The sequence below is a fragment of the Protomyctophum parallelum genome (genome assembly GCF_964188405.1).
Source record: "Protomyctophum parallelum genome assembly, chromosome: 11".
NCBI classification, from domain to species: domain Eukaryota; kingdom Metazoa; phylum Chordata; class Actinopteri; order Myctophiformes; family Myctophidae; genus Protomyctophum; species Protomyctophum parallelum.
The window spans coordinates 37889908-37903321 of NC_139707.1; the positions used below are offsets into that span (position 1 = coordinate 37889908).

The 13414-nt window shown below is 41.2% G+C and overlaps 1 protein-coding gene across 10 annotated transcripts in view; it reads right to left on the reverse strand.

Annotated features, from left to right (window-relative positions):
* Positions 1–11020: 11020 nt before the first annotated feature.
* The window catches only part of pikfyve (phosphoinositide kinase, FYVE finger containing), a 36491-nt gene continuing 34097 nt past the window's right edge, over positions 11021–13414 (reverse strand). For all 10 annotated transcript variants that reach the window (XM_083776639.1, XM_083776644.1, XM_083776647.1 and 7 more), the window contains 3 exons: positions 13063–13324; positions 11973–12047; positions 11021–11668 (listed from right to left, as the gene is read on the reverse strand). In XM_083776639.1, coding sequence (XP_083632765.1) covers positions 11553–11668; positions 11973–12047; positions 13063–13324 — 453 coding nt within the window. In that variant the 3' untranslated portion in view covers positions 11021–11552. The remainder of the gene's footprint in view (positions 11669–11972; positions 12048–13062; positions 13325–13414) is intronic.

The window sequence follows — 13414 nt, forward strand, 5'->3', positions numbered from 1 at the left end:
CCTATCTGCAGATTTATCTCTTTTGGGTTCTCTCGGACAGGCCTTTTTCCACACTAATCATATCAGTTATATATTAGAAAATCACACTTCTTTTCTTTTAACTATGTGTTGACACTTTCCGAACTTTAAAAAAAGATCTAATATTTAACTCATAACATTTCTTTTTAAATCGTGGTTATAAGGCTTTATAAAAACAAAGTAATAAGTGGCCGATATAATGGTTATCATTGCTTTAAGGACCTTAAGGGACCAGGTGTGTCTCTCTCCGGTTCTCTCTCTTGTCTGGAAACACTGAGTTTTACATTTTGCTGCAGTGGTGAACTTGGAACCGCAGGAGCTTTTGTAAAATTGACGTCTGGGCGCGACTCCATAGACACTGATAGGAAATGACTGAAAAATCATAACGTCAAAGAGCTTTAAAAAGAAAAAAAGAAAGAGCTGCATGCGTTGCAGTTCCACGTCTGATTGAAGGTGTTTTGGTGGATGGCAGTAGTCACAGGGAGAGATGCTGCTGCCCCAGAGTTCAGTCATTGTATGACAAGTGACAACACGTGCTCTGTGGTTGACTGCGCGCTCTTTTCTTTTTGGGGGGGTCATCATACCAGCTGTATGTTGACGTTGGGTTGGGGAGGGGGGGGGGGGGTTGGGGGTTCTGTTTTTTGAAGTACCGTTGTATCTACTTGTGCACAGTATCTGTACCAAAAAAACTGGATTGGTGAGCTGCAGTCTGCCTGTTTTGGAGGAATGAAAACTCGTTTTGATTTGAAAGGTCCGTTTGTCTGCAGTCCTTTGGACTGGCTCACTTCAAGATATACCAAAAATATTTGTTAAAACAGTGTGTATAGTCTGTGTAGCTTTAGCCTAGTCAATATATTTATGAGTACAAAATCTCTCATAGTGGCAAAAATAGAGAAATGCAATATTTTGATTATCACTTTCCAAAGACCTTTTTTCTTCTCCTTTCTTTTTATTGTGGGGGGGGGGGGGGGGGGCTTTTAATTAGCTCAGCTTTTAATTGGCAGCACAAGTGACCAAAAAAAAAGATCAGGATTGGCAGGTGAAGGTGTGAAAAAGTAGTTTTCCTTTCTAATAGTTTCTGTGTAATTTTAGCTGTGTTTGAATGGTAGGGGTTCTGTTTTGGGGGCCTTGCCCTTAAGGCTTTATCCTGGTTTCCTATGAGGTTCGCCAAGTTATTTGATCTAGGACAACTTTTATTTTATTTTTAGGCCAGTTTTAGTTTTCAACTGTAAATGAAGCATATGTGAGTGCTGTCCGTTTTGGTTTTGTTTTCTACTAATATTCAGCCATGAAAGAAGCTTGAACCAAAGTGGTTTTTCTCACTAGCTGGTGTGCCTGGGGTGAGCACGCAAAGATGCCGTTCACAATTCATCACTAATTCCACTACACACCACCACTGGCAAATTATTTTCCTCCCATGCCTATTTCGATACTTTATCCATTCCTGATCTGTTGCTGCTTGGTGAGGATCACAGAAACTCAGCTTTATCAATTTCGCTGCTTAAGTTTCTGTTAAGAGTCGAGGCCTGCATGCGTTTGTATAGCTTTATGACTACATCCTGGTAAAGTCAGGGTTTGTGGTTCCATTATCCTTCCTCTGGAGAACTCAACTTTTTTTTTTTAATGTTACCACTGATTATCAGATAGATAAACATCACATACCCATCCTCTGTGACCCAATTTTAAAATAGCATGTCACAGGAAAGATGTGTTGTTACTCAATTCTGGCTGTGAACTATTCAGACCTGCCAAATCACCTTAGCTAACCAGTTCGGCTAAGCCCTGTAGACCCGTGTGCTACCCACTGTACTGCCCCTTGATGATAAAGTGACCCCCACGAAAAAAAAGTAGCACCATTCTACTGCTTCCAATGTCATCCTATTAATAGCCACAGGTTATTAAATCACTGCTTACAGAGACTGTAAGCAGTGACATTTGTCCACATTATCCTTTTTTATGTGCTTGTTTGTATTGTTGGAATTACTTTTGACTGAATATACCTCAGCAGCACTTAAACACAAAGTTCACAATTAGAAATGTCTATCTGTAGAACATTGTAGAATGTACAAGTACTGTCTGGCTCGCCATTTCAAAATTGATAATAATTAGCCTGTCGCTAAGTCCCACCCAAGCCCGTTCTTGGCCAATACCACGTTAGCAACGGTTACTAGGTTAGGATCCCGGCCAAGCTTGCAATGCTGGTCAAAATGGTTTTGCAGTGTCAATACATATATTTGCTGTACAGCATGTGTGGACCTCAGAAAGAGGGTTTGTTTTCTTACCTGTTATGAGCAAACTAGTCCATTCCATGAATTATTTTGCTCCGTTGTGCAGTTTAGTAGTATCTATAAAAATAGGCTCTCATTGACTTCCATTGTAACGGGGAACAGCTCTCAAAATCAGTCAGTTAGCACATAAGCTGATTCTGACAGTTTATGACATCAGGAAAACTCATGCCGTTTTATTTGTCTTTTGATAGATTTATAAAGTAACTATATTGGTTGGAGATATACAGTGAAGCGTTCTGGTGTTCCTCGATCGTTTGTAAACAAGTCGCCATGCTGTTTGAGATGCACCCAGCTGCAGTCCCAGACATTTCTCCTAAAGCGTCTCCCTCAAACACGTCCAAAATTGTGTATGGTGTTTGCGACAAGTGGACGAGATCAGAATCAGATACATTATTTTGTTTACTTTTCTCGCTACTTTTGGCTTAAGGCTAATAATTAGTACTGTAATACATTACCAAAACATTAATTATCATAGACATAGGCCTACATAGTATTTATAATGATAAATGCATACAATATTTTTATTAGGATTATATATGGTCATATTGTGTTTGTTTTGGCTTGTTTTTCTTGATTTGGCTTTAAGAGTTGGCTTGTTTTTGGAGGTGGGTTGGCTTATATCTCTCACACAATGTGGCAACACCGAAGTCAAAACAAAAACATGTTTTTTATTTTTTATTAAAAATAAAACCGCCTGAGTTTTCCTGTCATAAACGGTCATAATCAGCTTAGTGTTCTAAAAGAGTGAGTTTGAGAGTTGTTTCCCCGTTGCAATGGAAGTCAATGAGAGCCTATTTTTATTTCTAATATGTAGGCTACTATTAAACTGCACAACGGAGCGAAATAATTCATGGAATGGACTAGTTTGCTCATAAGGTAAGAAAACAAACCCACACATGCTGTACAGCAAATATATTTATTGACACTGCAAAACCATTTTGACCAGCATTGAAAGCTTGACCAGGATCCTACCTAGTAACCGTTTCTAACGTGGTATTGGCCAAGAACGGGCTTGGGTGGGACTTAGCGACAGGCTAATTAACCATACACGATAAAGGACAACCTTACTACTGCTATTTTCTAGTACTACTATTTATGGGGTATTTCCAGGTTTAAATATTATTTTGTGGTCCTTCTTGCCAAAGTAATAGCCTTCTCTTTCCAGCTAGGTGGAAAACTCAGTCCTGTTTTAGTGCTGTTTGTAATTACTTAAGAGGTTGGAAGTGCGTGAGCAAAAGGCCAACCAGTAGCCATCGGCACCAAGAGATGTTACTGAAATATTTATCTGAGAACGACTTAAGAATTAGAGAAATGGAATCTTTTCTTAATTCTATATATAAATATATATATATATACACAACACATGTAAGATATTCATATTTTATATTTGAAACCGGTATGTTATCAAGACTGAATGTAGTGTTTACCATACTTGTACTCAAAACTCCCACGCCCCCCCTCCACAAATAACGTCCTTCTCCGATTGCAAAACGGCAATCTTGGAAAAACTGTCGAGACCAAAAACAAAAAAAAGAAACCGTGACCACGCCTTGTGGGTGTGAGTGGCTGATACCTGTGTCTGTTCTTCTGTATAGACGGGGTCTTTTGGAACAGGAGGGGGCTCAGCGGTCTCTGTGGTTGTGAGGAAAACGAGACTCTGACGCATCCGATCTTAGTCTTTTAATAGATTTTTTGAGGGGATTGTTTTTGTTTGATTTATTGTGGACTTGATTTGCTGTGCTGTCTTTAACAATCATTTGATTTTTGTTTTTATATATATATATATATTACTTTATGCCTTTAATTGTTTTGTATCGTGTGTGAGAGGGCAAAGATCACTGGCTTTCTTAGTTTGACAAAAGTAATAATTAACATTATCATTTATGCCTTATCGTTACATAGAAGACAAGAGCATTGTAGCATTATTGTGGCCGGCGAGAGTGTGAGAGCAAACGAGAGGGTCACATCTCTTTGGCTTTAGCTTTGAGCTCGCCTGGTGCATTGTTTTCACTGAAACAATACAGTGTACTTGGGGCATTTTCAGTGTGTGCTGTCCTGGCATGATTTATGTGGCTAGAATTTTAGGTGTGACTCAAAACAGGTTGAAAATACCTGTAAGAAAAGCTTTACTAATTACTCAATTCCAGCAGGAGCGCTTGTATGTGGTGTGTTCGTGTCAAAGCGAGTGAATAGGGGGGATGGTCTGCAAAACATTATGGTCGGTTTTCTTTCCCATCTTCCAGTGAGTTTAAAAGAAAAATCCAAATAAGAATTAAACAATGGAAGTAAGAAATGAGAATACGGTTTTTATTGTTTGGTGTTTTGGAGTGGTTTCCCCAAAGCCTCCAAGCAGTCCATTGCCAGGAACTGATTTGGGTTACAATGGCGCAACCAAAGTTTGTGGGAAGAGTAGAGTTGAGTCAGTGAGAGTAGACCCTTGCTCCTTTGATCTGCCCGGTAGGTTGACCCACCACATTGGTTTGCTGGTTTAATAGGAAAAGAACGAGTGTGGAGCACCAGTAACGCACGTGCAAGCTGTTGTATACCTCATTTCAAACTAAAACTTGCTTTAATCTACTTAACAAATAATACAAAAAGTAACAAAAAACATAAAACAAAACGAAACACATTGTCATTGTTGGAGAAGCCCACTTGTCTTGTTTTCTTTTTTGTTTTGTTTTTAAGTGTTGTGGGAAACGCCGCCACAAGGGGGAGACATGTTACATACTTGTACAAAGAATGAATGAATGTCTATTTTTTTCTGTCCTCAGCCTGTTACCATTCACAATGTTCTCACAGGGCACAATGACTATTGCAAACCTTTGGATGTATAACTTATTTAGTATATTTTATTTCAATTTCTTTTTTTTAAGTTGGCCCCATCTGAAAATATATTTTGGCTGTGTCTTTTGAACAGAAACTGACTTTACATTGTAGTGTAGTTACCTGTACACTTTAAGGGTCTTCTGTTTAAAAGAAATTCTATGATTTTGACAATCGTGTCTTTGTTTTGATTGTGAGCCGGTACAGGTATGTGCGTGTCTTGTCCCAACGCAGGTGTGGTGTCACAGCTCCTTTTTGTCTAGTGCTCTCTCCTGTGGTAACAAGTTAACATTAACCAAAGACTTCTAGTGATTGTATATGGGCCACGCCAGCTCTTACCTCTTCCCACATCACTGATCAAGATGTAATCCCAACCACGATAAACGCCAAAAATAATAGATTCACAAGCGATACACATGCTGGTTAAAGGATGAATTAGGTAGGCTTCTGTATGACGAACAGTGTTTGCAATGTGTACGCACATCACACACCAGCCCTGTCAGCGCAGTGGCGTCAGTGCCTGTGGGTGGGGATTGGTAGAGTTTGGCAATGGCCAAAGTGGGCTTCTCTGACGGATCACTAAATGTTCCAATCCGGTGGTAGCTGGGTGATGTTTGCTAATACACGTTGAGGGTTGATATCCTGTGCACACTGTAAATGCTCAGGACTTACATGTCTGTCTGTCATCAGTGCTGTTTGCTATGATACATATGAAAAATGCTCCTGCCTCTGTCTTTTGCATTACAGTGCGTCTGTCTTCTGTCTCCTCATCCGTACACTGTAGTTCCTCGGATGATGCAGCGCTGTCTTCTCGATACACACTCTGTGGTTTCTAGAAATGTCCTTGTCTCACCACTGTGCTCGCTTTTCCCCTCTGTCCTCCCTTTGTATCTTTGACATTGTTCTTCTCTGACTTTGATCAGCTGTGTGTGACACTATATGCATCACAGTCCTTCACTCTGCTTGGACTGTCTTCGCTGGTCGTGTGCTCTCTGGGCCGCCGGGCTTCAGTGGGCACGTTGTTCAATGCTTTAACTCCACGTGAGGTTGTAGGAAACTCACAAGCGCTATCTATCCCAAAGCAAAAATCCAAATATTTTAACTTTTGACAAATACAGATACCAAAGATATAACTCTGTTCCTGTCTCTCTTTCTCTTTTGCTTTCATCCCACAGCTTGTGTATTAAGAGACAAACCCAGCACTGGCTTTAGTCCTAGCCTCAGTAATTCCAAAGCTTAGATGTATATTTTGGTATATTTCTGAGAAAAACCTAAAGTGGGGGGGAAAAATCTGTTTAACTTCTTGTTGGTTTGTTGTATCACTTTTTTCTGTCACAGCATGGAACTAATTGCAGAACTGTCTACTATTGGTAGGTTAAAGATATAGTATTTTTGTATGTTTTGAGTGTGTCATGTGTGCGATATCAATTCACAGCCCAAGCGTTTATGGTTTAAAAACGAGAATAACGAGAATAGGAAAGGAAAAAAAAAAGTTAAACATGTACATATTACTTCCGTTTGTGTATCTCAAGAACTGAATTCTGTCAAACATTTATTACTCACTCGGAGGCTTGGGCTAAAACTACAGGAATGTGTCCCCCTGTTTTATTGTTTTTCCCTTATATTCTGATTCGACAGTCTGTGAATCAGCTGTGTCACTAGAACGCTAGGATCTCGGACACTCATTGTGACATGATTATGTCATTGTCGGAATCCTGGGTTCCACTATATGGACTACAACACTGCTTAATACCTGACAGACCAGGTTGGGGGGAACGGGGACACTTCTCTGATCCGAATACATTAAAAACCCTCCAGTCATGGGGGGGCGCATAGAACTGAACGATTGTGTAGAATTTTAAGTATGTGAATCAGGATACATAGTTTTTGATGCATTTGTCTGCTGTATTTTTGTTTGTTTTGTTTTTATACACATATAAAGATCTTTTACTGTAAACTGTACAGTTCTCTTTTGTTGTAAACATCATTAAACCATTTTCCAAGTGATTTTGACATTCATGCTGGCCTTTATTGAAGAATGTGGTGTACATACGAGTGTTTTGGGGCAAGCATTTCGTTTTAGCTATTGAAAAATAGCAGATCTACAGCTTGTAGGTCTGCTATTTTTGAAAAATCGTAAAAATGTGGCGCAAATCTTTGAATATATATTCTTTCAAAGTGAATGTTTTTAACTCGGGTCTAAATGGGTTAATACAATAGTCATGTTATACAGACTGTATACACACTTTACACGTTTCAAATAATGATTAATTTGAGCAAAACACCAAAGTGAATTGTGAAGCAAGTAGACCTAAACAGATTGTGTGGAGGAAACCTAATTCAGAAGGTAGTATGAATTCAAGTAGCCTATGAGCTTGCAGACATACTCCCAAAAAAACACTAGTTGTATATTGATCCTGCAGTCCCATCACAGACCAGGAGAAGGAGCACTTCACCAAGAACAATTTGGCCTGTGCTGAAGAGGAGACAGGTATATGAGCTGCTGGGGGAACTCTGGGTGACAATATTATCACACGAAAAGATGAAATTACCTACCTAGGTTCCATCCTGGAGGCCAATCTTTCCGGTGATAAAATGGCCACCAACGTAATCAAAAAAGTCAATCAAAGAACAAGATTACTTTACAGGATCTCCTCACTGGTCAACAAAAACACCTTGAAGACCTTAACAGGAGCCCTCGTAAAAGGTTTCTTTGACTATGCATCCACCTCTTGGTACCACAGCACCTCAAAGGCCCTTAAAACAAGGCTCCAGACCTCCCAAAACAAACTGGTCAGGCTCCTACTTGGCCTCACCCCCCGAACCCACCTCACCCCTGCCCACTTTGACAGGCTGGGATGGCTTAGGGTCGACGACAGAGTACAGCATCTTGCAATGGGTCTGGTCCACAAGATTCGATACACCACCAAGATACCCATGTACCTGTCTAAATACTTAATGTAAAAGAAGTCCACACCCACAACACCAGAGGGAGTGCAACAAACTATGTACAACCCAGATTCGGCACAAACAAGGGTCTAAATTATTTTCGCTCCTATGCCACAAAAATGTGGAACGCCCTACCAACAGTCATTAAGACATGTGAATCCCTTGACTCCTTCAAAACCGCTCTCAAAGGGCACCTACAATTCGAAACTGGCCTCTGTAAAATCTGAATCCCCCCCCCCCCCCCCCCATTTCCCCTCACTGTATATGTATCTTTTCCCTTTTTGCTTCCTATATGATGAATTCCTGTTCTGTTCTTTAGCTACATAGAAGTGTATTTGTATGTCTCTAAATGTTTTGATGAATTGAACAATGTGGACCCTGTTGTAAACAAGTGTAATGCTTAATTGGGTCGTCCACACACAGGTAACAGTCTTTGTATTGAGTTTGTGATTGAAATGTACTGTAATTCTGCAAACTGTTAATAAATATTTCAATCAATCAACAACTTGGAAAAAGCCCCTACAAGCCTACAAGCACCTGGCCATCAATAACCCGGTGGATTACCTTAAATAAAATAAAAACACTTTGTTCAAAGAACTTTTGATTTCAACCACAATGAAAACAATGGAAACTGGTAATACTTAAATGTGGGCCCACAACCTTTCACACCTTACACACCCTGACGATAAGGAATTAATCACTAATAACCCCCGTTGCAGGCCTGTAGATGCTCGGGTGCGTTGTGGCCTAAAACGGAATGGCCCCTTACTTCACTCTCCTAAAGCCAGGAAAATAAAAATGTACCTTTCGTTCGTGTGACGAGTGTCTGTGGGTGATGCAACAGTTCAGAGCTCCTCTCCAGCAGCAAACCGGTCCCGACGTCCAAACGAAGAACAGCAGAAGAATGTCCTCAGAGCATGCAGGTAGGCAGGCAGCTCACCGCAGAAACATCTCTCCTCCCGTCCCGACGTTAGCAGAGACTTGAAGGCTGACGGTCTCTAGCCCAAACAACGTCTCTCTGAGCTAGTGAGACGTGCGGCTAAAAAAAGTCACTTGCCCTCGCTGATTTAGCAAGCACTGATAATCACTTCACACGCAGCATATCACGGTATAAAACGTTGTGTAGACGTTCAGTCCGAGTCCACACGTGATTACATCCAGCTTCACTGTAGTTGTCGAGCAGACACACACAGAAACTACAGCTAAATACTATTTTACATCGTAAAGTTAAAACTTTAGATCACACAGCAAAACGGACACAGCCTCTGTGCTCCGCTCTCCCTCTCTCTCTCCTTGATTGGAAATCACAGGCACCTGTAGGCTACACTCACTGACTCCGGTTCTCTGAAACTAACCCAATTCCCCACATCTACCAATCACACTAGGCAAGTTATAATTTACACAATAATGACATCATTAATTCAGCTTTGACCAAAATACACAGACCCATAGAAAATAAAAGCACCAGTCAATGTTACAAAATAAAACACAGTTCCACCAGGTTAATACCCATTATATAAATATCCACCGGGTTACACCTGCTTGCATGCTGTATGGCTTGGCAGGGGTGTCCAAAGTGTGGCCCATACGGCCCTCTGCTTCATACCGGAATTCATTCTGAAGCAGTCAAAAAAAAGGCTATTTTATTTCTGTTTTACCTTGCACGTCTCGTGTAAATTGTGACATAAGGCTGAAAAAAGGCTGAGTTATATTAGTGCTTTGTTCACAGCACACCTAACAAAATATCATTGATATTAAATATTGATGATAGTTACATAAAATGATTTCATGAGATGCATATATAGGCCCTATGTGACTTTGTTACAGTCCGAAGGCACATTATTATACATGTATACACTATTTGTACGTCTCTAAATGTTTTGATGAGTTGAACATGGTGGACCCTCTTGTAAACAAGTGTAATGCTTAATTGGGTCGTCCACTCACAGTTAACAGTTTTTATATTGAGTTTGTGCTTGAAATGTACTGTAATTCTGCAAACTGTTAATACATATTTAAATCAATCAATCAGTCAAAGCCAAAAAGCTATAGCTGTTTGTTACTGCCCTCTCGTGGTGTGTGTATGTTTGGCATTGCATTGCCCTGCAATTAGCGAATAATATTTAATGTTCAGCTAGTCAGCAAGCCCGATACTCATTTTCATTTACAGTTTACACCAAGCAATGATCATTTCACTTCATTATTCCTGAATGCAACTCTGCACGATGACGTCAGTCACTGCAGTGTGAATCCCTCGAAACTTCCCGCCTCTCCTCTTGAAGAAGACAAGAGGCTATATATAGCCTAAAACATAGGCTATATATAGCTTTATTGGTAACATTAACGAAGTGAATGTTATCTAACATAATTGTTTTATGTTGACGCTAAGCAAAGCAAAGCAAAGTTACTATGTTTAGCCAGGGTAACTGGACTATAAGCTCAAGAACTTGTTTACAGCCAGGCCCGGCCTGCTCATAGAACAATTATGTATTGCTGCTAGTATAGTTGAACCAAACTTTGTTTTGTCTCTCAGAGAAGTTTTGTGACACAGAACAGCAAACATGGCAACATGGCGACTGTATAGCAATGGCTGCTGTCAAAAAATGGATTTTAGCGATCCCGTTTTATACAGATAAAAAATACCAAACGACGTGTCCACACGTCCCAGGCACCCGCGGTTTTATTTGATAGGACGTGTGTGGACGTCCTAGGCATCATACAGTAAGTGTTAACTGCTACAGTACTTGTATGATCACTCAATTCCAAACAATTGAAACAATGCATTCCCACAACAAACGTTCCTGACCTGGTGGAGACCTGCGTTCTGAGGAGCACTATTTTGTTGTGATATTGCTGCAAGTGCACTGTGCATCCATGTAAAAACCTAAGTAGGCTATTCCACAGTAACAAGAAGAAAATACGGTTGAAAACTTTGACAAAGCATTGTTAATAATATTTTAATAATTACATAATCTCTGTACATTTACAAACTTTAAATTACATTAGTTTGTTCACCAAACTAGAACCATAAGATTTTTTTTCAGTGCCATCTTGAAGCAGTTTGAAAAATGGCACAAATAAAACAAAGTACCCTTTATTGGAAATACACCGTGTTTCCAGAGGGTGATAAATAAGCTCCCCATAATACTGACGTGTTCCAACTGATAAAAACCTATTTTATAGTGATAAGTGGCACTGTTACTATGGAATGATACTGAACAGTACACTGGCCACGCTTTAGTTTGCATAATATTCAAACATTTACAGAGTCCAGCGTGGTTATGGTTAAGAATGATCAAGTACTGAGGTCCTCTGTAAAGGCATTAGATATTTGTGTCACGAGAGACAGAGGGCGATTTCAGAAAGTGTGCGCGTGCGTGCGTGTGTGTGTGTGTGTGCGCGCGCGCACGCGCGTGCGTGTATGCGGTTGCACTCAGACATGCACTCGCTGAAAAGGCCCCTGCTCTATGTCTTTCAGCAGTTGACACCCAGGCCAGTCCAGTGGTCAGGTACCATGAGGAAGTACTTGTCCATGGCCTCACAAAAGCGGGCTCTGTACAGCTCAGGAGACACCACCGTAGGCATCTTACCTGTGGATAGAAATACATTGAAAAAACACATAATATCAGTTGCAAAATCTGTAATCTTTCTCTGCTTGAGAGCATTACATTTAATATAATGGTCAAAGAAACAAGCAAGCTCATTGCTGATTTCATAGAATGTTTGCCCCAGGAAATATGCTAAGGTTCATGCAGTTAAAACTCTTAATACTATGTTCTAATTAAAAGGTGTTGAGGCACATACCACAGCAGACTTAAGATTAGAATACTTCCGATTCATATAGCGCTATGCTAAGTACTCTAAAGATCATCCTTTAGCCAGGGGAGGTGTTACCTTGTCCTCCCAGGATCCCGGTGGATTTCACAACCATCTCCAGTTTCTTGTCCCATGTAAATGTCCTGATGTAATCTGTGAGACAGGACATTTACATACATATTAACGCTTCCCCCAGCAGCCACTAGATGGTGCTGTTGGCTCAGAGCGCCAGGGTTTTCAAGCTGCACGAAGTGGCACCAGGCGATTTTGTGTGCTTCCGGTAGCACGGAATCATTTCAGGGGTGCACTATCTTAGATGCATGCGTTGTGATCACAACCATAGACATAAACGTAGACGCCCTTTCTGGCTCTGTAGCGTATGTGCTCAAGGGGAGGCAAAACATTCCCGAGATTCCTTGCGAAGCCCCGCGGAAGCATGAGCGTGTGTCACAGAGCGCATGTTCGGCTCTTCAAGTCCCGGAAAAGAAGCGCTGTGATTGGCCAGTAATAACTTGAGTGGCAGCGTGACATAACGTGCCTTCCACACTTCCGGCGCATTTCCCCCTGTAAATTCTTCCGCCCCTCCTTCAACACACATGGCTCCAACGAACTGCCGCGGCCAATGAGGCATCTATTTTTTTAATATCTATGATCACAACCGCTGAAACGGACCAGCAAGGTCGCGATGATTTTTTATTGACCTTTGTATGATCACCTCAATTTGAGCTCAATTCCAATAAAAAAAAAATTGGATGACGTCGCCAACGCGGAAGCGAAGCATTGCCAAGAGCCGGTAAAAATTATTCATATCATTAGAAAACATTAGGCCCAGGCCGTAGCGTAACGGTCTGGGCACCGGACTGGTGATCCAGTCGCGGTGTGCCGCGGGTTCGACTCCCGGACCCGACACGGCCTTTACCGCATGTCATCCCCCCATCTCTCTCCCGTTTCCTGTCAGCCTACTTTCTATCCCTTAAAAAAAACCAATAAAGGCGTAAGCCGCAAAAAAATATCTTAAAAAAAAAAAAAAAAAAAAGAAAACATTATAAAACCCTTATCTCGTCCAATCTCGCCCTAGGCGATCTACAAGCATATTTATATCTGGTCACATAATATCTTTGACTCGTCTGATTTTCACTGGAAAACAAGCATGTGTCCCCTCGCTCACCTATGATCCCGACAACCAGCTGGTCAGTGGCATCGTCACGGCCCACCAGCAGAGAGTAGTCAATGATAAGGTGGCTGGAGAGGAAGTAGGCGTCGCTGTGGATGGCGGCCCTCAGGATGGCCTTGCAGTGAGCGCGGATGTACAGCGGGTTGTCGTGGACCAACTTCAACAGGTTCTCGTCCAGGAGCACCACCTCGCAGCTCTCCTTCCCAGAGTCTGTCTTCACATTCCGGTTCCTGAGGGAACCCTTCAGGTCGAACACCTGCGTGGATGTAGGAGTGGTAGAAACGTGACGTTGAAAGCTCAAACTCGGGAGACGTTTATATATATATTTTTCCTGTAAGCAGGTTTG